At 35.9% G+C, this 23802-nt stretch overlaps 1 protein-coding gene across 6 annotated transcripts in view; it reads left to right on the plus strand.

Moving 5' to 3' along the window:
* The window catches only part of IBTK (inhibitor of Bruton tyrosine kinase), a 96810-nt gene that overhangs the window by 20075 nt on the left and 52933 nt on the right, over window positions 1-23802 (plus strand). For 5 of the 6 annotated variants that reach the window (XR_449809.2, XR_009005161.1, XM_007167958.2 and 2 more), the window contains exons 5-16: window positions 727-837; window positions 2186-2356; window positions 4612-4729; window positions 4819-4999; window positions 6989-7112; window positions 9025-9202; window positions 10838-11015; window positions 12230-12829; window positions 13783-13869; window positions 14705-14787; window positions 14864-14901; window positions 15338-15434. Coding sequence is in view for 4 of the 6 variants with exons in the window: in XM_007167958.2 (XP_007168020.1) it covers window positions 727-837; window positions 2186-2356; window positions 4612-4729; window positions 4819-4999; window positions 6989-7112; window positions 9025-9202; window positions 10838-11015; window positions 12230-12829; window positions 13783-13869; window positions 14705-14787; window positions 14864-14901; window positions 15338-15434 (1966 nt within the window). In the remaining 2 variants the exon portion in view is untranslated. The remainder of the gene's footprint in view (window positions 1-726; window positions 838-2185; window positions 2357-4611; window positions 4730-4818; window positions 5000-6988; window positions 7113-9024; window positions 9203-10837; window positions 11016-12229; window positions 12830-13782; window positions 13870-14704; window positions 14788-14863; window positions 14902-15337; window positions 15435-23802) is intronic. The other variant, XM_007167959.2, reaches the window with a different exon arrangement.

Below are 23802 nucleotides of genomic sequence, written 5' to 3' on the forward strand. Positions count from 1 at the left end.
GTTGGTATCCTATTATTGCCTTCTGATGCAGTTCAGCCCTTTTAGTAACCTTGTTTTCTGGTAAGAATGTACGAAAATGGAACTGTTTGTCAGAGGGCAAAGAGGGTTCTGGGAAGGAAGCAGTAAGAAAGGAAGTGGGGAAAAGAGAAAAGCTTGAAAATTAGTGTAAAATTATTTAAAGCCATGTAATTATATTAAAGATATATTAGACAAAATCAGAGGTGTAAAAAGCACATACTGTTTACCCCCCACTCCCTGTTTATAAGGTGGAAAAAATACTCTTAAGGCATTTTCACTATTTTCTTTAGTAATAGTCACTATTTGGTAATCTTTATGCTTCATGTTTTACTCTGTTCAATTCTTGCTGTTTGAGATTTTATGAAATTGGAAAACAACTGGCTACTACTTTTTGTAGTTGAATGCTTAAGATTTGCATTTTCCTTTGTTTAGTCTCTTGTTGGTAACACATGCTTATTAATTCCTTCTAAATTTTTCTTCCCCGAATGTCAGTGTTTCTGGACGCAGTTTTAAAATAGACCACCATATATTATAAATTTTTATTACAGAAAACTTTAAACATGTACAAAGTAGAGAGAACCGTATAATGAATCCTAATGTACCTATTATCTAGCTTAAACAATTAGTAATATTCTGTTATTTCTTTTTTATAAAATAAAGGATGTTTTATTCACAGAAGTTTAATAATATTCTCTTGTTTTCCTGTAGGTGGTGCTTTGTAAATTTCACTCAGTGTTTCTGTCTCAGAAAGGGCAAGTTTATACCTGTGGTCATGGTCCTGGAGGACGATTAGGCCATGGAGATGAACAGACATGCTTGGTAATTGAAATGTCATTATACAGTTTAGGTAACTTCGGTAAAATTTTATAAACTGGAAACTTCAGTTAACTAAAAATTTTTTTTGACAAACTATAAGGAGAAAATAATATACCGACTGATAATAGAGTTTAGAAGATCAGTTACTTTCCTGGTATATTGTGTTCAAAATAAGGATTTAGATATGATGCAAAATTCTAAAGCATCAAAGGAAAATTATATTGTATAGCAAACATTGAGTCAGGAGAGTACATAAATAAGCTTTCAAATATTTCCATAGTTGAAATTTAAAAAATCAGACTAATTGTAAAACTCTTTTCCTGTAGTCCAGGGTCCAAGTTTTTATTCATTTTTAACTTCTCATTAAGGTATTTGTGGTCTGCAAATTGAGCCAATATTTTCATTGTATAATCACAAAATTGACTTACGCTACTGAAACTTAGTGCTAATTGGAAGAAACCTAATAATCATTACATTCAGGAAAGTTATTTCCTCACTAGGTTATTTTTAAGGTAAGTTTTTTTTGAGGGGACTGCTGGCATCTTCATCAGTTAAGAGGTCTTTAAAAATGAGAGAGAGCTATGGTAGTCTCTTCCATTTTTCGAGGGTATATTATGTTCTAGGCATTGTTCATGCTTTCCATGCAATATCATTACCTTGATTTAAGTCTAACAACAGCTCTGTGAGGTTATAGGCCTTATTATCCTCGTTTTATACACAATGACAATAATAATAGCACTCATTTATCAGTTGTTTACTCTGAGCCAGAGAATGTTGTGTTTTGTACTTACTAACTCATTTACTCCTTATGCTGATTTTTTATCATCCAAAATGCTATTATTATTTTGTGTTCAGATGAAGAAAATGAGAGAAGATAAGAGATTTGTTTGAGATCAAATAGCTGGTAAATGACAGAATTAAGATTTGAACCCAGAACAGATGACTTTAAAGGAATATGATATCGTATGTTTGGTTATGCATCGAAGGGCTGCATTGATTCCTGTATTCTTATTTATTTCTTCACTACACCAATGAATACTTTGGCTGAAGAGCTCCCTTTATTCAAACCAAACACGTTTGCACTTGGTGTATGATAATTGATAAGGGCTCAGAAATCATTTATTGAATCAAATTGTTTTATTGAAATGTCTTACTGGGATTTTGTATTTTACTTATAAAGCAATGTCCATTAAACTTACCTCCCCCTTGCTGAATTGTACAGTTTGCCTATGATAGATACAGCTGTATAGCAGTCGTATCATTTGGGATGTGGTCTCATAAGATTGTATTTGTATTTTGTACTGTATATAAATGGTTAATGTAATATACTAAAGTTAATTTTATTTTGTAGGTCCCTAGGCTTGTGGAAGGACTGAGTGGTCATAATTGTTCTCAAGTGGCAGCTGCTAAGGATCATACTGTTGTATTAACTGAAGATGGATGTGTTTATACGTTTGGCCTAAATATTTTTCATCAATTAGGAATCATTCCTCCACCTTCCAGTTGTAATGTACCCAGACAGGTAAACTTCTCTTTTTTAAATAATAAGGTGACCATTGGTATAAAACCTATATGGACAAAAAAATGGAAGGCATTGACAGAGCAACTTATTTTACTTGTATTCAACAGTGTGTTTCTTCAGTGGTATATATTTTATTTTTCACAGGAGAAATTAAGCATAGTAATGTACAGATTAACATGTGTTTGGAGTGAGGAAGAAAGCACTTGGGAAATTAGGCAGCAAACTGCCTTAGATTCAACTTGTATGTGTTCATAAGCATCGGGGAATCCAGATATTTTGGGTTTGAAACTTAAATAATTTTGAGACCCTCCTTAAGAAAAAGATAGAAATTTTATAAGTAAAAAATGGGCCATGTAAATGAGGCATCCAGAAACTTAAGGTTATTGGCTTCATGGTAGATCTGTCTCTGCGCAGAAATCATACCTGGCAAGTTTATGTGAGGGAACATAGGTCTAAAAGCAACTGTTTTTGTTCTGTTTTTCCCTTCCCATTTATACAACCACCACCAGAGGGTGGCCTTTCCTCAACTTCAGGGACCTAGTACGTAGGACAGGACTGGTGCTTTAACATTAATATGTTACTAGAATCATCACATATAGCAAATGGTGTTTTCAACTCATAAGATTTTGTATTTTGGATGTTAGACTTCTTCACTGGTTTAATCCTCTGGATTTAAAATGATTATTAGATATACATTTTTAGTAATAAGCTTTAAAATCCAATGCTTTTCCATCCTGGATGGCTAATGAATCAACAGGAATTACTCCAAAATAATTAGAGGTAGTTTGCAATCTGTGGTACTTCTTAGGCCCATTTTCTCCAGCCAACTGTGGAATTTGTAGATATGTAATCATTTTGCAGACTTCTTTAGAAATGGTAGATTTTACTCCCATTTTTATTCTCATTGTGTGGCTACCGTGGAGCTCTGGGTTGATATGGACATAGCCAGTGTTCTTCAGTGGGGACAGTTCTGTACCCCAGGAGCCGTTTGGCAATGTCTGGAGCTCTGGGTTGATACGGACATAGCCAGTGTTCTTCAGTGGGGACAGTTCTGTACCCCAGGAGCCGTTTGGCAATGTCTGGAGCTCTGGGTTGATATGGACATAGCCAGTGTTCTTCAGTGGGGACAGTTCTGTACCCCAGGAGCCGTTTGGCAATGTCTGGAGCTCTGGGTTGATACGGACATAGCCAGTGTTCTTCAGTGGGGACAGTTCTGTACCCCAGGAGCCGTTTGGCAATGTCTGGAGCTCTGGGTTGATATGGACATAGCCAGTGTTCTTCAGTGGGGACAGTTCTGTACCCCAGGAGCCGTTTGGCAATGTCTAGAGCTCTGGGTTGATATGGACATAGCCGGTACTCTTCAGTGGGGACAGTTCTGTGCCCCAGGAGCCATTTGGCAATGTCTAGAGCTCTGGGTTGATACGGACATAGCCGGTACTCTTCAGTGGGGACAGTTCTGTGCCCCAGGAGCCGTTTGGCAATGTCTGGAGCTCTGGGTTGATATGGACATAGCCAGTATTCTTCAGTGCGGACAGTTCTGTGCCCCAGGAGCCATTTGGCAATGTCTAGAGCTCTGGGTTGATATGGACATAGCAGGTACTCTTCAGTGCGGACAGTTCTGTGCCCCAGGAGCCATTTGGCAGTGTCTAGAGCTCTGGGTTGATATGGACATAGCCGGTACTCTTCAGTGCGGACAGTTCTGTGCCCCAGGGGCCATTTGGCAATGTCTAGAAACATTTTTAGTTGTCACAACTGGGTGTAGGGGTGGGAGTGGTGCTACCGACATCTAGTGGGCAGAGTCCAGGAATGCTGCTAGACCTCCTACGATGCACAACACAATCCCCACGACGAAGAATGATCTGGTTCCAACTGTCAGTAGTGTCACTGTTGAGATACTCTGGATATGTCAAATTTAAAGGTATCATAGTTTTTAATAAGAATGAGAATGCCTGTTTTGCATATTGCTTGTTAACAAAAGTTTAATGATTTGGTTTTTATACTGTCAGTTTTTTTTTTTTTACATGTTTAAACTGCTGACTTAAGGTGGCTGCATCAAGATGTCTTGTATTCTGAGAAGAGCTGGGGTCTCAGTATTAGTGCTGAGATCTATTAGTGATGAATGCCATTAGCACTTGAGGGGGGTGCTGGCAGCAAGTATGCCATATATTTGCTACCCTGGTCTGCTGGATCTTGTGCAAAATTCTGTTAGTTCATAGGTACATAATAAACTGAAGTCTTATTTGCCTTTTGAATAGATGCAAGCAAAATATCTGAAAGGGAGGACAGTCACTGGAGTAGCAGCAGGCAGGTTTCACACAGTGCTATGGACTAGAGAAGCTGTTTACACTATGGGACTAAATGGTGGACAGCTGGGTAAGAAATCCATGATGACAATATCTGAAAAATGAATTGTATTCTTAAAACGGATATTTTGTGATTTGTTTATTTGTGTAATTTTTTAGGTTATTTACTAGATCCCAATGGAGAAAAGTGTGTAACTGCTCCTCGTCAAGTCTCTGCCCTTCATCATAAGGACGTCACTGTGTCTTTGGTTGCTGCTAGTGATGGGGCAACTGTCTGTGTTACCACAAAGGGAGATATTTACTTACTTGCAGACTATCAGTGCAAGAAGATGGCTTCTAAGTATGTGTATTTTTGTGAAAGAAACATACTTTAATAATAATTCACCTCTTCCAGTAAATATCTGAGTATCAGCTTTATGCATTCTCTGAAATGTCAAATGGAGAAAATTGAACGGTGGGAAAGTCAGGAGTTTTTGCCTTTGATAATCTTAGTCTTTTGGCAAACATCCAGTAAATATATATAAAAGTTCTCTGTAGGTTGTAAAACAGTATTTCTGAATTATGGTAACATATGGTTAAATATGACCTATAAGTTTCCCTTTTTTATGCTTCAGGTGCACAGAACTAGATGAATCATAATTCTTGGTTTGTGACACTATCATCATTGGTTCATGTGTAGCCTTTTATATATTATACACTTGTTTATTTAAAAAAAATAATCATATTCTGTGGACCCTCTACTCAGTCCATGTATTTATACCTAAGTGGTATATTTTCTTATCTTTGTATCTGTATAGCCAGTTGTTATCTGTTTTAGTAACATGCAGTAAACAAGCAGTTGGCTGTCTAATCAAAAAGTCAGTTAAAGCAGGGAATTATAAAACTAAGATGGGTCTACCAATTGGAGTTCTCTGTCTTTTGTGCATAAACCATACTTATAATACTTATAATGTGTTACCTGTTACTTCATTTTGAATGATTTAAGGAGCAAGTGCTTAAAAACAAGTGTGAAGTAAGTTAAGGGCAGAATCCTATATTTTTTATATATTTTCAGTATTTTATATAGTTGGTTAATCCATATCTGATTTGACAGCCGTTTTTTGCTTGTCATATTTATTGTGTCGTTTTAAAGTATTCAGCTTTTACAGAAAGTGTTCTTTTCAGACTAATATTTCATTGATTTACATAATATTTCATTATATTATAACTGTAGTAAGAAATACCAGTAGAGAAATAGATCTTTGAGCAGATACAATAGCTCAGTTAGTAGAAGCAGGAGTGTGTAGGAATTCTAGAGAGTAGCTATCCAACTTTTAAAGTAATCAGGGATTTGAATTGAAATGCAACAGAATGTGCTTTTGCTAATGTCAATGAGATGGTAACTTCATGAACGGATACCAACTATGAGGTTAGCTCATGAGCAGATGTCAACCATCAATATATACAACTTATCTTCTGTGTGTTAACAACTGGAAGGTTATCAATTGTAGGTCATATTTCAGTTATAAAAACGTGAAAATGTGAACATACATGTTTCTTAGAACTGACTATGTAGGTTTCTTTCTGAGCATGAGGTGATTTTTGGAATGTTAGGTTTTGTTTTTACTTTACATTTATAAAATTTGCCCTGATAACATTAAATTACCTAAATATAAGTTACATGCAAGTTTTCACTAAGAAAATTCTTTTGTTACAGCTGGTTACAACATAGTAATTTTGAGAAGAAAAACATTAAACAAACAAACAAAAGAAACATTTTAAAACGTGGGTAAACTATCTGAAAGGGAGGATAACCATTGGAGTAATAGCAGGCAGGCTTCACACAGTGCCACAGGCACGTCACGCGTGTAGACGTAATGAAATGTATAACGAATTGGCTAGTGCATGAGTTATTAAATTAGCGGTGCTAATGATCTTTATGGTAGCTGTACCTATTTAAGGTTGTCCATATTTGAAATTAAGGATTTCTGTTTTGATTTGAGGTTTAAATTTTTTCTGTTACAATGCAGATATATTTAGTAGCTTTTAGCCTTATCAGTTATTTAACCTAGAGAGAATGTGTGTACATGAGCAAGTGAGGGTTTAGATGTTTAACGTGTGTATCTGGGTAGGTAGAGACTTGTGGGGAGGGAAGGACTTGCCATAGAAAGAAATGGTCATTGTGTAGGGGAAACTCATAAAAGGAGGGACTGAGGATGCCAAAGGCCAAATCATCTTACTCCACCTTTCACAGTAATCACCCTAAATTAGTGTTTGAATAGTAATTTCTTTAAAATTGATTGTATATTTTAGAGAACATGTTAATCTAGAATTTTTTTTTTTCACCCAGGCAACTAAACGTGAAAAAGGTTCTTGTATCTGGGGGGCATATGGAATACAAAGTTGATCCTGAACATTTGAAAGAAAATGGGGGTGAAAAAATTTGCATTCTTGCAATGGATGGAGCTGGAAGGGTGAGTATATATTTATACAAAAGCATAGTAATCTTGTTCTCAGTTGATAGCTGTAGGAGACCTGATGATGTAAAACTGTATTGCTATGATAGTGATGATTGCTGTTGACTTTTGTTCCCCTACTTGTTTTTGATGTCCAGTACTGATTATTGATAGTTGGGAGCTGGTATTTCAAAGAAAGTATGATGACATTTAACTGATGTTGCATAGTACTGCCTTGTTAAACTGTAGTTTAAAGTTTCATTTATTGCGCTTAAAATGGAAGTAAGGGGTTTTGATAGCTTATTTGATATATACACTGAGTACTGAAAAATGGTATTGAATTGCGTAGATATGAGATATATAACTATTCTTAAAAAAAGTAAAAAGCTAAGCTGGCAATATTAAAAATACATAATTGGAAATTTTCTCTCAAATTTGGTTTTAAACAAATGTACACATTATATGTATGCAGAGATCATAACTATCATATAGAAAATGTAATGTATTTCTAGATCACTATATAAAGAATCTCTGGGACTTTCCTGGCGGTCCAGGGGTTAAGACTCCACACTCCCAATGCAGGGGGCATGGGTTCAGTCCCTGGTCAGGGAACTAAGATTCTGCATGCCACACAGCGCAGCCAAAAAAAAAAAAAAAAGACTCTCTTACCTCTTTTCATTTAAGTAAATAGAGTTCTAATTTTTATTCCTCTGATAAAATGGTCAATTAAAAAATAAGTATTATACATTAGAAACACTGAAAAAATTTTACACTGTGACTGGAAAAACAGATTGCTTTCTGCTTTTTGTTTATACAATAAAAACATACAACAAGTGTTTTTTGAGGTTTTATAAAGTGCTTTAAAAATTGACATTTTAGAAATTGAAGAATTAATCATAAAGCTCCACCTGCTGGTACATTACAGGCATAAATCTACTGTGGTTGATCATTTTATTTGAGGGAACTATATTTAAGAATTAGAGATCTAATTTGTACTAAAAGCAGGAAGTAGAGGCATGGAGTTGCATTTAAAAAGTTGAATATAAAAACATTTGACTTTGGGATTTATTTCATTTACATTAATAGGGATCTAGCTTGTTTATACACATGGATATTTACTTCCTGTAAAATTAATTACTTTCCTATAAAAATGACAGCCGAGCTCTGACGGAATCAGTTAATCAATATAGTCTATTTTTGTGTACATAACTTTTGAGTGACCTTGGCAGATACCATTCTGTGCTTTAGGTTTCTTAATTATGAGGGGATTGAGCTTTTAAAGATCAGCAGTATTAATTGCTCAAATGAAATCATACTTGGAATACCAATCTGCGAAGCAGATAAAAGGGTTGCTGCTCTGGATAGAGCTGTTTTGGGAAGCCCAGCACCCTGCCTCTCATCGTTCTCCATCCCTGAGCAGCAGCCCCTGAGCCATTTCTCAGGAACACTAAGGTTTGCAGAACCACGTGGAAGCCATTGAATACTATGATTTTTCTGTCTCTAAGACTTTGTTTTACGTGAGTTATGCAGGCATTTCCTTTTTTTCCCCCTTGAGAGTAAAGTTTGGATTTTCATAGGGTGGTTTACATTCTTGTAAATACTACACCAAGTCTGACATTCCAAGTTTTAGCATTAAGATTTTCGTTTTTCTTTCCATTGTATCTGTTTGCCCCAAACAAGTAACAGTGAAAATCACTTCTTAAGAGGAGGGTCTTTAAAGCATTTTTAACGCTTCATGTTAGCTTGATGTACTTTCTGAAAGACACACCATCTTGACTTTTATAGTGTTTATCTTTTACTATGAAAGAATGAACGTTGAAACATACTAATCAGAGCTTTTATTTTTAGAGATAATATCTCTTGATTTCATTTTTTGGTTGTTCAGATGCTATATTGCTTTCTATTCCACTGTAATTTGGTTTTATCTTAGGTATTTTGCTGGAGATCAGTCAACAGTTCTCTGAAGCAGTGTCGATGGGCCTATCCACGCCAAGTCTTCATTTCTGATATTGCTTTAAGTAGAAATGAAATTCTTTTTGTCACAAGAGATGGAGAGGGATTTAGAGGGAAATGGTTTGAAGAAAAAAGAAAGAGTTCTGAAAAGAAAGGTTAGTTCATATATGTGAATGGCATACCTTCAGCTAACGTTTAATTTTATAAGTATTTATCATTAGGTTTAACTGACAAGTGTTATTAGGTTTTACCCCTATATCTCTTCTTTTGATTTTGGTTGTGTGTATGCAGGTAAACAAAGGGAATTCAATCCACTTAAGTCCGTAGCTTTCAACCTTTTAGTATGCCCGGAGGTCATGGTACATTCCCATCAGTAACAGGGGCACATTAGTCTCTAGCCTTGGCTCTAGGGGCAGGGATACATAAAGTTTAAAAAAAAAACAAACTTCCCAGATGGATTTGAACCATCTTCCAAGCTCCTTTTTTTTTTCTCTCCCCAGACTGAGAATTGAGTGGCTTATGCTATGGGTTTTTTGTTTTTGGATAGTTTATTGAGTTGTCATATTTTATTTCTTTATAGATTACACAAGTCTGTAAATATTTAAGGTATATTTACTATGTGCCGGATATAGGGCTAGGTTTTAATGATACAAAAATATATGACAGGCCCCTGTTCTCAGACACTTAACGAGTTTGTAGGGGCAATAGACATGTATATAAATATTTGCAGTTCATGGAGACAAATACTAATGTGCACATGATAAGTTTTTTGAGAGCATAGAAATTAGAATAACTGATTGTCAGGGGAAGATTAGTAAAGCTCTGTGAGGCTGAAATAGAGTGAATTTTTGAGAGAGTAACCAGAATGCACGCTCGACTTGTAAGCGTTGGAAGTCCTCAGAATTGTGTCTTAGTCATATTTAGTGGTCTAAAACTGAATTCTGATCTCATGCTCATGCATCTGCTTTTCAGTGTTTCTAAGTAAATGGTTATCTTTCACACCCCATATTCACTCACCCTCTACATCCCATTGGTCACCAAGTTTTGTCACTTCCATTTCAAATATTTTTGAAATCTTCACTTTCTCTAGTTTCATTGCTACAACCTCAGTCTATAGTGTTCATTCTTTTTCTGGACTCTTAGTTTCCTAAATGATCTCTTTGTCTTTATGTTTATTTACTTTAAACATTTTCCATACTACAGTCAGAATCATTTCTTTGCATGCACATTTCATATTTTTTTAAAATAGCCTTGATCTGACTTCTAATGATAAAATCATTTGTTTAATGTCTGTCTTCTCTGCTACATTGTGTACTTCAAGATGGTAGGGACATGCCTATCTTATAGGTTCACTACTGTATTACTAGGGATACACTGTAAAGCACTTTATCACAGTTGCACAGTGTGGTCACTCAGATATTTGCTGAATAAATGGAAGGAACGGGGGGAGAAGAAGGGAGGGAGCAAATAAAAATTTTAATGGAAACTGAGGAATTTTAGAAGGTCGTATAATATTGTATTTGCCTTTTAGACAGCTTTGGTTGCAGTGTGGAGGATAATATCATGAATAATTGAGAATTGACCCACCAAAATTTCCTTTATAAGGCAACCAATATATAGGGTGTAAATTATGTTGAAGAGAGAGAAGATGCAGTTCTTCAGAAGGACTTAATACAGACAAAAGATATTTCCATATTCTCCTAATTGTTTTTCTGTTCTATTTACTCCTAAATCATTTTAACAGTTTCAATAGAGCCTTGATTAATTGAAGTTTATTTTTTTCTTTTTAGCAGAGATTTTATCGAACCTTCATAATTCCTCACCAGATGTGTCTTGTGTCTCTGATATAAATAGTGCATATGAAAGAATTCGACTTGAGAAACTTACTTTTGCCCATAGAGCTGTTAGTGTCAGCACAGATCCAAGTGGATGCAACTTTGCAATCTTGCAGTCAGATCCTAAAACAAGGTACTCTTGTATGTATTAAATTTCATTTTTAGAAGGAACAGTCACTGGGTTTTCTGTTTTCAATAGCTCTTGGAACAAATTTAATTGAAGAGCTGCTGTCAAGTCTTGTAGAGACTTCAGACATATGGATACAGTCATGTTACCAGGTTAACTCAGGGGTGGAACTTGTTATATTGGAAATGTTGAATGTTCCTTTTAGTTTGTAAACTGATATTTATTGAAAATATTGAAGATAATGTGTACATATACGCACAAAATTGATTCATATCTTTAGTACTTTGTGATGTACTCTAGGTTCTCAGATTCTGAGAAATAGATTATAAATATTTGTTACGTAGTTTATGAAAATTTCTGACCCTTGAATACAATGAGAAATGACAAAGGAAGAGGTAGTATAGAGTCATCTGGTGGGCATTGTGAATCTCAGTGCAAATCTTCTGTCACATTAGTACAGAGATGACAGGTTAAGATAAATATCAAGGGTCTTATTGAAGAGGGAAAAAGTCCTAGAGACAGGGTTATCATTCCTCCTGCTTTGCCCAGGTCAGTCCCATATTTAGCACTGAACGTCTATTCTCCTGGGAAACCCCTCAGTCCCAGGCTGACCAGGGGGGTTGGTCACCCTACCTAGAAGGGCAAAATGTAGATTGGGAAGGTATGATTGCATGCTTACAGTACTGAAAGAACCAGAGTTGTGGACTGATGTATGTCTGTATGTGTATTTATCTTTACTTCCTTAAGTTTCTAACCTATTCTGGGATCTGGGACCTGAAGTATTTACTCGTTTTTCTGTATTTGTTTTTCTCCACTTGTGAAATAAAAGGATATAAAAGAGGAAAAAGTTGAAAACTGTACTCTACTCTTTTTGAATGTTTTTAGTGATACTTTTAATCATTTAAAAAATTTCTGTGAAACAGTCGTTCAAATTTATATTCTAGTGTTTCCTCGTAGAAAGAAAACACTGCTTTCAAAGGAACACTTAATTCTTGTCATTTTAGTTTAGGGGAAAAAATACGTAAAGGAATAGAAAATATTTAAAGGGTGATACAGTATCAAAGACTGTGAGCAATATCCTTATGTTACTGGAAATGCTAAATTTAAAATTTTCTAAGTTTAATAAATAAAGAAATTATACTGTAAAAGGAGAATTGGCTAGGGATGCTTTCTTTTTTTCATTTTCTGGAAAGTAAAAATAATTTTTGTTTCATTTCTAGCCTTTATGAAATTCCAGCTGTGTCCTCATCATCCTTTTTTGAAGAGTTTGGCAAACTGTTGAGGGAAACGGATGAAATGGACAGCATCCATGATGTGACATTTCAAGTTGGCAGTAGACTCTTCCCTGCACATAAATATATTTTGGCAGTGCGTTCTGACTTTTTCCAGAAATTGTTTCTTTCAGATGGTACTACTTTAGACTTCATGGATGTTTACCGGAAAGATGAAGATTCTGCAGGGTGCCACCTCTTTGTGGCAGAGAAGGTTCATCCTGACTTGTTTGAGTGCCTCTTACAATTTATATACACAGATACTTGTGACTTTTTAACTCATGGCTTCAAACCAAGAATCAATTTAAACAAAAAACCGGAAGAATGTCAGAGCACTCCGAATTGTCATTTGAATAAAATGAATTCCCATGAAGAGAATCAGAAGTCAGCATTTGAAGTTTACAAAAGTAATCAAGCTCATACAATTAGTGAAAAGCAGAAAAGCAAAAACAAATCTTCCAAAAAAGTAAAAAGTGTTGGGGAAGATGATCCTGTAAAAATGTTGCAAAATGTTGCAAAGAAATTTGGTTTCAGTAATTTGAGTAGTAGGTATGACTCCTCCTTGATATCTGTTCATGTACCTCATTATGTCGTCCTTTTAGAAATTCTTTGTTGTTTTTTTTTGTTTTTTTTTGTTTTTTTGCTTTGATTTACTGCTGCTACTGTTCTTGCTTCTGTTCTTGGACCTGCTTCTCCTCCTCCTCCCCTCCCTTCCCCCCATTCCCTCCTCATCTTCCTTCTCTTATTTTCTCTTTCCCTCAGTCTCCGTCTCCATGTCCTTTTCTCTCCAAATCCCCTTTAGTTTTTGGATTTGTATCTTTCTTTTCATGGACCTGTTTCTCCATTTTCTGCAAAAGCTATCTCTGGGATTCCCTGGATTAAAACATTAAAGATAGGAAGGCTGTTAGTGGGTTTGAACTCTCAGTGGTGTTTGTATAACAGGGATCTGGAGTGGCAGACAGTGTGGTATTCTGGAAAGAGTACTGTCTTTGGAGTTAGAAAGAACTATACATGCCTCTTAGCTCTATGACTAGCTAGGGCAAATTTCTTATTTCCTTGAACCTCAGTTTCTCAGTATATAAAAGGGGAGGGATAATATTGACCTAATATTGTTGGTGTAGTTTGGTCATACAGCATGTATAAAGTGCCTAATACAGTATTTGTCATCTTATAAACCAGATTTTTTGGAATTCTCTGTTTTTAAGGTATTTATATTGCCTGTGGCAGTATAACCTTAGTTGTGGGGCAGGAGCAAGGGAGGGGAGTATATCATGTTTTCTAATTGAAAACAGTGAAGGGCTTTACGCATAATGATGTTTAATGTATTTTGAATATTAAGTATGATATTTCTTTATCACAGAGTGGGGGTTAGTTGAGATACTCTTCCAGGTGATACAGATTATATAATTATGTTCAGATGTGGGCTAATTTGTTGGATTTTTGTTGTTGTTCGTTTTGGTAGGGGAGTATATTCACCAGTTGTTAATTTTTACCCTTGATAGGTTAGATGGAGTCCGATTTGAGAATGAAGAAATTAATGTCATTGCCAAGAAAACTGGTAATAAACCAAAGCTAAGTCAGAGAAAATGGTAAGTTAGGAAATGAAGATAAACTTTTCATCCCTAGATTTTGGGACCTAAGTGTGGAAATAGAGCTCTTTTTACTCATATGTGAAGCAAAATGTGTATGTGGATACCCTCTTACCTTTATTAGTCTTCTTTATTTCTGGAAATGTTGGAGAGCTGTTGAGGCAAATGGTTGAAGTATTAACTGCTCAATAAGACATTGATACAGTTCATTTTTTTCTGATTACTTTCTAATGAAGAAAGGAATTAAAAAAATTTTTTTGGCCTGAATTTTGTATTTTTTTATAAGTAAGTAATGATGTTAACCCAAAATAATTATGCCTCGTCAGCATTATGAAGATTATTTCCTTTAGTATAATCTTTTTCCGTAATAGATATACTATTCTAAATATGTTTATTATTAAAAGTTTTTGTTTTTAGGTATGTGTACTTGGTAGGTGAAAAGTCTTGGAGAAAAAAAACTGGCGGTATCTAGACTGTGCTTAGCACAGAATAGGTTGTACAAATAAGTGAATTAAAGACCTTTGACTATGATGTTACTTATTACACCGGGCCTGTATTGAAAAAGGAAAATAAAAAACAAGACTTTTTTGAATATTTATCTGTATTCAGTTCCCTTTACAAATATTATCTTTATTGTAAGGCCTTATTATCTTCCCTAAAGTGGAAGGAGATGAAGTACTTTATATGTATACCCTCAAGTTGTATATTCTTTGCCACCTTTAATTAGGAGAAAATCAAACGTTAAAACAAATCCTATAATGGATTTTCTTATTTTTTATTTGCTAAATATGTAAAGAAATTGCTCTTCAATTAAACTTTTTTTTTTTTTTTTCAGTTCTTATTTATGTGATGTGACCATGAAATCAGTGGATGGAAAGGAATTTCCTTGTCATAAATGCGTTCTTTGTGCTAGACTTGGTAGGTACACTTTTTAGTTGCTGATTTTTTGTTTTGGTATTGTTTCACTATTCTTACTCAATTTTTTTTCTTTCAGAATATTTTCATAGTATGCTGAGTAGCTCATGGATTGAGGTAAGATTTAAATAGAACACATAGGCTGGTAGTTATACTTTATACTTTTGGGAAGTTATATGCTAAAGAAATTAAAAAGTATTTTAACTCAGTTTTTGCTTTGTATTCAACTTCATTTATGCATAAGCCTGCTGGAAAATAGCAACATTCCAAAATGAAAATTGTTGCAAAAAAGTTCCTTAAATAAATTCTTCATTATTATTTGGACTTGTATTTGGAATACCAGTTTGTTTCTTTTTTTCTCAATTTTTCTTGATTCTTTTTCATGTTACAAGGCATTTTAAAATTAAATGTATCTCATTTTAGCTTTGCGTTTTATAAATGTTATGTTGTTTTGCATTTGATGTGATTCCTGTTAAAAGTTTTTCATACCAGTAACCTCAGTCAGATTGTAGTAGTATTTTGTAGTTTAATTATTTTACTCTATTTTATTTAGGCTTCCAGTTGTGCAGCTCTGGAAATGCCAATACATTCTGACATACTGAAAGTTATTTTGGACTACCTCTATACTGATGAAGCTGTGGTGATAAAAGGTATTAATAAGAGTTAAGACATTTCAGATATTTAAGATATAGTTAAAAATGATAAAAGTCACATGAATCTTAATTTCTACTCTAATTGAAATAAGCCATCAACAGAGGCTTAAATTTAAAATAAGCAGTAGGGATGATTACTAATAGTAAAGAATGGAAAAGAAAATTTTCATTACTTAACGTGAATATATAAGACTTATTAATATTGGTTGAGATTAGATTTAACATTTCCATACCCAGCTACTTATATGATTAAATGAGGACTTGACAGCAGGGAGTATAGCTTTGACAGTCTACAAAAGTTCTTTCTTGCCTATTTTTCCCCTGTGCGAACATACCTGAAGTAAAATAAATAGACTAATAATTGAACCGAAATTTATAAAGACAGTTCATTTGTATACTTTGTCAGGCAACACACCCATGTTTTATTTACCAGGTGTCTTTAGTCATAGAGTGGTATGCTTCTGTGTTCTGTTGTATGTTGATACCACATTTTCTTTATCCATTTGTCGATGGACATTTAGGCTGTTTCTATATTTTAACTGTTGTGAATAATGCTGCAGTGAACTTGGAAATGCAGGTATATCTTCAAGATCCTGATTTCAGTTCCTTTGGCTAAATACTCAGAAGTGGGATTGCTGTATCATATGGTAGTTCTATTTTTAATTTCTTGAGGAACCTCCATACTGTTCTCCATAGTGGCTGCACCAATTTACACTCACACCAACAGTGCACAAGGGTTTCCTTTTCTCCCCATCTTCATTAACACCTGTTATCTTGGGTTTTTTTGATAATAGCCTTCCTAACAGGTATAAGGTGACATTTCACTGTGGTTTTGATTTTCATTTCCCTGATAAATAATGACGTTGAGCACCTTCTCTTTTAACATTTTTTTTTTTTTTTAAATTTTATTTATTTATTTATTTATTTATTTATTTTTGGCTGTGCTGGGTCTTCGGTTCGTGCGAGGGCTTTCTCTAGTTGCGGCAAGTGGGGGCCACTCTTCATCGCGGTGCGGGGACCGCTCTTCATCGCGGTGCGCGGGCCTTTCACTATCGCGGCCCCTCCCGTTGCGGGGCACAGGCTCCAGACGCGCAGGCTCAGCAGCTGTGGCTCACGGGCCCAGCTGCTCCATGGCATGTGGGATCTTCCCAGACCAGGGCTCGAACCCGTGTCTCCTGCATTAGCAGGCAGATTCTCAACCACTGCGCCACCAGGGAAGCCCGAGCACCTTCTCTTTTACCTGTTGGCCATTTGTATGTCTTATTTGGACAAACGTCTATTAAGGTCTTTTGCCTGTTAAAAAAAATTTTTTTTATGTTTCTTTTTAAAAAATTTTTGTATTGGACTATAGTTGATTTACAGTGTTGCAGGTTGTTTCAGGTGTACAGCAAAGTGAATCAGTTATACATATACATGTATCTATTCTTTTTCAAATTCTTTTCCCATTTAGGTTATTACAGAATATTGAGCAGAGTTCCCTGTGCTATATGTAGGTCCTTGTTTGTTATCTATTTTAAATATAGTAGTGTGTATATGTTAATCCTAAACTCCCAATTTATCCGTCGGCACACCTTTCCCCTTTGGTAACCATAAGTTTGTTTTCTAAGTCTGTAATTTTTTTGGTTTGTTTTGCTATTGTATTTTTAGGAGTTCCTTATATATTCTGGATATTAATCTCTTATCAGTTATGGTTTGCAAATATTTTCTCCCATTCCAAAGTTGCCTTTTTATTTTGTTGACTGCTTTGCTGTGCTTTTGGTTTCATGTAATACCACTTGTTTATTTTTGCTTTTGTTACATGTGGTTTGCTGTCACATCTAAAAAATCATTGCTAAGACCAGTGTCTGGGAGCTTTTCCCCTTTTTTCTTCTAGGAGTTATAATATAGTTTCAGGTTTTAGATTCAAGTCTTTAATCCACTTTGAGTTGATTTTTGTGTATGGTGTAAGATGTGGGTCCAATTTCATTGTTTTGCATGTGGATATTAAGTTTTTCTAATACCCTTTATTGAAGAGACTGTCCTTTCCCCATTTTGTATTCTTGACACCCTTGTCAAAGATTAATTGGCTGTATATATGAGGGTTTATTTCTGGGCTCTGTATTCTGTCTCATTGGTCTACGTGTCTGTTTGTATGGCAGTACGTTATAGTGTTGATTACTGAAGCTTTGTAATAGGATTTGGAAATCAGGAAATGTGATGCCTCCGGCTTTGTTGTACTTTTTCAGTAGTGCTTTGGCTATTTACGGTCTTTTATGGTTCCGTATGAATTTTAGGATTACTTTTTCTACTTCTGTGAAAGATGCCGTTGGAATTTATGTAGGATTTCATTGAATATGTAGATTGCTTTGGGTAGAATGGGCATTTTAACAATATCAATTCTTCCAGTCCATGAACATGGGATATCTTTCCATTTATTTGTACCTTCTTTAATTTCTTGTCTCAGTGTTTCATAGTTTTTGGTGTGCAGATCTTTCACCTCCTTGGTTCAGTTTATTCCTAAGTCTTTTATTCTTTGTGATGCGATTGTGCATGGGATTGTTTCCTTAATTTCTCTTTCTGTTAGCTCATTGTTAGCATATAGAAATGCAACAGGTTTTTGTGTATTGATTTTGTACCCTGCAACTTTATTCTTTCATTATTTTTAATAGTATTTTGGTGGCGTCTTCAGGGTTTTCTATGTTGTCATCTGCAAACAATGACAGTTTACTTCTTCTTTTTCAATTTGGATTCCTTCTACTTCTTGTCTCATTGCTGTGGCTAGGATTTCCAATACTGTGTTGAATAAAAGTGGCGAGGGTGTGCATCCTTGTCTTGTTCCTGATCTTAGGTGAAAGCTTTCAGGTTTTTACTGTTGAATATGATGTTAGCTTTAGGCTTGTCATATATGGCCTTTATTTTGTTGAGGTACATTCCTTATATACCTAATTTCTTGAGAGTTTTTATTATGAATGTATGTTGAATTTTGTCATACTCATTTTCTGCAGCTATTGAGAGGATCGTATGATTTTTAGCCTATGTTCTGTTAACGTGGTGTATCGTGTTTATTGATTGGCACGTGTTGAACTCTCCTTGCATCACAGGTGTAAATCCCACTCGATCATGGTGTATGATCCTTTTAATATGCTGTTTAATTTGGTTTACTGGTATTTTATTGAGGATATTTATATGTATGTTAATCAGGGATATTGTTCTGTACTTTTCTTGTAGTGAACTTGTCTGCCTTTGGTATCAGGATAATGCTGGCCTCATAAAATGAGTTTGGAAGTTTTCCCTCCTATTCAATTTTTGAGATGAGTTTAAGGAGGATTGAGGTTAATGTTTCTTTAAATATTTGGTAGAATTCACCTGTGAAGCTTTCTAGTTTTGGGCTTTACTTATTTTGGAGACTTCTAATTATTGATTCAGTCTCCTTACTGTGTTATTGGTCTGTTCAGATTTACTATTTCTTCATGATTCAGTTTTGGTATGTTTCTAGGAACTGATCCATTTCTTCTAGATTATCCAATTCATTAGCATATAGTTCACAGTAGTCTCTTATGATCGTTTGTATTTCTGCGATATCACTGCGATATCACTGGTAATGTTTCCTCTTTCATTTACAATTATTTATTTGAGTCTTCTTTTTTCTTAGTCTACAGGGGTGTGTTAATTTTGTTTATCTTTTCAAATAACCAACTCTTAGTTTAATTGGTCCTTTCTATTGTTTTACTAGTGTCTGGTTCATTGATTCCTGCTCTATCTATATTATTTCCTTCTAACTTTGGGCTCTGTTTTTCCTTTTTATAGTTCTTTGTTGTGTAAAAACCTTAAGGTTGTTCTTTTGTGATCTTTCTTTTTAAGGCATTTATCAGTATAAACGTGTTTCTTAGAACTTCTTTTGTTTACTCCTATAAGTTTTTTGGTTTTTGTCTTTTAAATTTTTATTTATTTATTTATTTATGGCTGTGTTGGGTCTTCGTTTTTTCTGTGCGAGGGCTTTCTCTAGTTGTGGCAAGCAGGGGCCACTCTTCATCACGGTGCGCGGGCCTCTCACTATCGCAGCCTCGCTTGTTGCGGAGCACAGGCTCCAGACTTGCAGGCTCAGTAATTGTGGCTCACGGGCCCAGCTGCTCCGCGGCATGTGGGATCTTCCCAGACCAGGGCTCGAACCCGTGTCCCCTGCATTGGCAGGCAGATTCTCAACCACTTCGCCACCAGGGAAGCCCCCTTATAAGTTTTGATACGTTGTGTTTCCCATTTTCCTTCGTCTCAAGATATTATTTTGCTTTCTCTTTGATTTCTTCTTTGACATATTGGTTGTTCAGGACTGTATTGTTTAATTTCCACATATTTGTGAATTTTCCAGTTTTCCTCCTGTTTTTCTGACTTTATACCATTGTGGTTGGTAAAGAAGATACTTGGTATGATTTCAGTCTTCTTAAATCGTTAAGACTTGTTTTGTGGCCTCACATATCGTCTATTTTGTAGAATGTTTTGCGTACACTTGAGAAGAATGTGTATTTTGCTGTTGTTGGATGGAATGTTCTCTATATGTCTGTTAGGGCCTTTTGGCGGGTATTGTTAGTCAGGTCTGCTGTTTCCTTATTGGTTTTCTGTGTGGATTATCTATTCCTATTGAATATGGAGTATTGAAGTCCTCTATTGTTATGTTGATGTCTGTTTCTGCCTTCAGCTCTTTTACTGTTTCCTTTATATATTTAGGTGCTTCAATGCTGTATGTCTATTACAATTGTTATATCTTATTGATGTATTGACCCCTTTATCATTATATACTGACATCTTTGTCTCATGTGACTGTTTTTAAACATTTTTTTTTTTAATTTTTTATTTTTAGTTTATGGCTGTGTTGGGTCTTCGTTTCTGTGCGAGGGCTTTCTCTAGTTGCGGCAAGCGGGGGCCACTCTTCATCGCGGTGCGCGGGCCTCTCACTATCGTGGCCTCTCGTTGCGGAGCACAGGCTCCAGATGCGCAGGCTCAGTAGTTGTGGCTCACGGGCCTAGTTGCTCCGGGGCATGTGGGATCTTCCCAGACCAGGGCTCGAACCCGTGTTCCCTGCATTGGCAGGCAGATTCTCAACCACTGCGCCACCAGGGAAGCCCTCATGTGACTGTTTTTGACTTAAAGCCCATTTTGTGTGATACAAGTATGCCCACCCCCCGTTACCATTTGCATTGAGTATATGTTTTCATCCTGTCACTTTCAGCCTATGTGTGTCCTTAAAGGTAAAATAATTTTCTTGTAGGCAGCATATAGTTGTACCTTGTATTTTAATCTATTCAACTACTTTGCTTTTGATTGGAGAATTTAATCCATTTACATTTAAAGTAATTATTGGTAAGTAAGGATGTACTTCTGGAATTTTGTCAGTTGTCTTCTGACTGTTTTGCAGTTCCTTTGTTCCCTTCTTCCTCTTGTGCTGTCTTCCTTTGTAATTTAATGATTTTTTGGTAGTGGTATGCTTTGGTTCCTTTCTCTTTACCTTTTGTGTTTCTACTGTAGGTTTTTGCTTTGTGGTTACCATGAGGCTTACATGTAATAATATTTTATAATTATAACAGTCTGTTTTAAAATAACCACAACTTTTTTTCTTTTTCTTTTTTTTAAATTGATGTTTAGTTGAATTACAATATTAGTTTCAGGTGTACAGCATAGTGGCTGAATATTTTTATTGATTATACTCCATTTAAAGTTGTTACAAAATAATGTCTGTATTTCTGTGTGCTGTACACTATATATATCCTTGTTGCTTATTTATTTTATACATAGTAGTTTCTAACTCTTAATCCCATAAACCTATCTTGCCCCTCCCCCTTCCCTCTCCCCACTGGTAACAACTGCTTTTGTTCTCTATATCTGTGCGTTTGTTTTTGTTTTGTTATATACATTTGTGTTATTTTTTTTAGATTCCAGGATTCCACATATAATTAATAACATGGAGTATTTCTCTCTCTCTGACTTATTTCATTAAGCACAATACCCTCTAGGTCCATTGTTGCAAATGGCAGAATTTCATTCTTTTTTTATGGCTGAGTAATATTCCACTGTATGTGAGATACACACACACACACACACACACACACACACACACACACCCATCTTTATCCATTCGTCTATTGATGGGTATTGGGGTTACTCCCTATCTTGGTTGTTATTCACAACTTAACTTTGATTCCATACAAATCCTCTTCACTCTTACTTTTCTCCCCCTCTGCATTATTTCTTCAAATATTCTTTATGTCTGTTCTTTTTTCCTTCTGGGACTCCCATAAGTATCTATCTAGGCTGGATGGTGTTCCATAGGTCTCTTATACTCAGTGTATTTTTATTCATTCTTGTTTTTCTTTCTGTTCCTCTGATTGGATAATCTCAATTGATGTATAGTTTCTGTCTTCATTGATAGTCTTAATTTCATGAGATATTATTCTTATACTTTCTTTTAGATTTTTAGACATGATTTTTTTTAGTTCTTTGAACATATTCAAAATACTTGATTTTAAGTCTGTAATACGTAATGGCTCAGCATCTTAGCATTCTCAGGGACAGATTCTCTTGGCTGCTTTTTTCTGTATATAGACCATATATTTACATCTCTCTTTTCATCTTTTATAATTTTTTGTTGAGAACTGGACATATCTAAATAATATCATGTAGCAACTCTTGAAATCAGATTTTCCTCCTTCCCCAGGGATTGTTGTGTTTGCTGTTTGTTTAGTGACTTATTGGAACTAATTCTGTAAAATTGGTATTCTTTGTCATATATGACCACTGAGGTCTCTGCTTGGTCAGCTTAGTGGTCAGCTACTAATTAGACAGAATTTTCCTTAAATGCCTAAACCAGTAAATCTCCCAGCCTGTGTCTAGGGGCCCTTTGTGTGTGTGGCGGCCTGGCTTCAGTTCTTAGCCGGGCAGTTTACAACTGTGCCTTAGATTCACTTCCTGCTTTTGCAGTCTCAAGGTCAGCCAGAAGTAAGAGTTTTGGGCCTTCTTAAGTTTTTTCTGGGCATGTGCACAGCCCTCCACATATGTATGACCTTCTAGATTCATAGGAATATGTTAAAACTTCAAAACCCCTTATGGACACAGTCAGCTCAGACTGCCATAACAGAATAACAGAGACCGAAATTTATCATTCACAGTTCTGGAGGCTAGACGTCTCAGGTCAAGGTCCAGCAAGGTTAGTTTCTGGTGAGGATTCTCTTCCTGGCTTGTACATGGCTGCCTTCTTGTTATGTCCTTACTTGACCTTTCCTCAGTGCTTGTGTGTGAGTGTGAGTGGAGACAGAGAGAGTGAGAGGGTACACACACACGAAGGGGATTAGTTGGGGGAGATGATGGATCTGTGATGTCTCTTCTTAGAAAGACACTAATCCTGTCAGATCAGGGCCCTACCTTATGACTGCATTTAACCTTAATCAGTTCCTTAGAGCCCTGTCTCCAGATACAACCACACTGGAAATTATACCTTCAACATACGAGTTTTCAGGGGACATAAACATTCAGTCACGACAATATCTCTTTCCCTAGATGTTCTTTGTAAGTTTTTTTAACCTGCTTCTTGTTTGCTCTATCCCTTATTTATTGTCTTGGGCAGCTTCAGTGTTAAGTAATTGCTAATTGTTTTGAATAAATGCCCTCTTCTGAGGCTGTTCACACTGGGCAAGCTTTGAGTCAGGTCAAATAAACCCCTGCTGACTGGGTTTCCAGGAAACTGCCAGACAGGTCAAATAATGACAGTTTCTAGATAATGTTGCCCCACAACTGTTCTGTCTCCTCCAGTGGATGTAGCTGCCTGTGATTGCAGGATTGACGGTTTTCACGACTACTGAGGAGGAGAGGCGAGGAGAGGAGAGGAGGATCTAAGTAGGAGCAGCTAGTCTCCCAAAGCTTACTATTCTTAAGATTCCGCCAATTTTTTTGAGTCAGTGCTCCCTAGATTATTGCAAGCCTTTGGCTAATTTCTAGAATTCTGAAAAAGTTGATTTTTGATAATTTTTTTATAATATTCTCATTGCTTTTGTGGAGAAGAATTTTTGAAGTAGTTCTTAGTCTGCCATTTACAATGACTTCACCTCTCCCTCATATTTTTTTTTTTCTTTAATTTTTAAAAATTTATTCATTTATTTTTGGCTGCGTTGGGTACTCGTTGCTGCTCGCAGGCTTTCTCTAGTTGCGGCAAGCGGGGGCTACTCTTTGTTGCGGTGCACAGGCTTCTCGTTGCGGTGGCTTCTCTTGTTGTGGAGCACAGGCTCTAGGCGCGCAGGCTTCAGTAGTTTTGGCACGTGGGCTCAGTAGTTGTGGCTTGCGGGCTCTAGAGCACAGGCTCAGTAGTTGTGGCGCACGGGCTTAGTTGCTCCGCGGCATGTAG

This window comes from Balaenoptera acutorostrata, chromosome 14 (assembly GCF_949987535.1).
Source record: "Balaenoptera acutorostrata chromosome 14, mBalAcu1.1, whole genome shotgun sequence".
NCBI lineage: Eukaryota > Metazoa > Chordata > Mammalia > Artiodactyla > Balaenopteridae > Balaenoptera > Balaenoptera acutorostrata.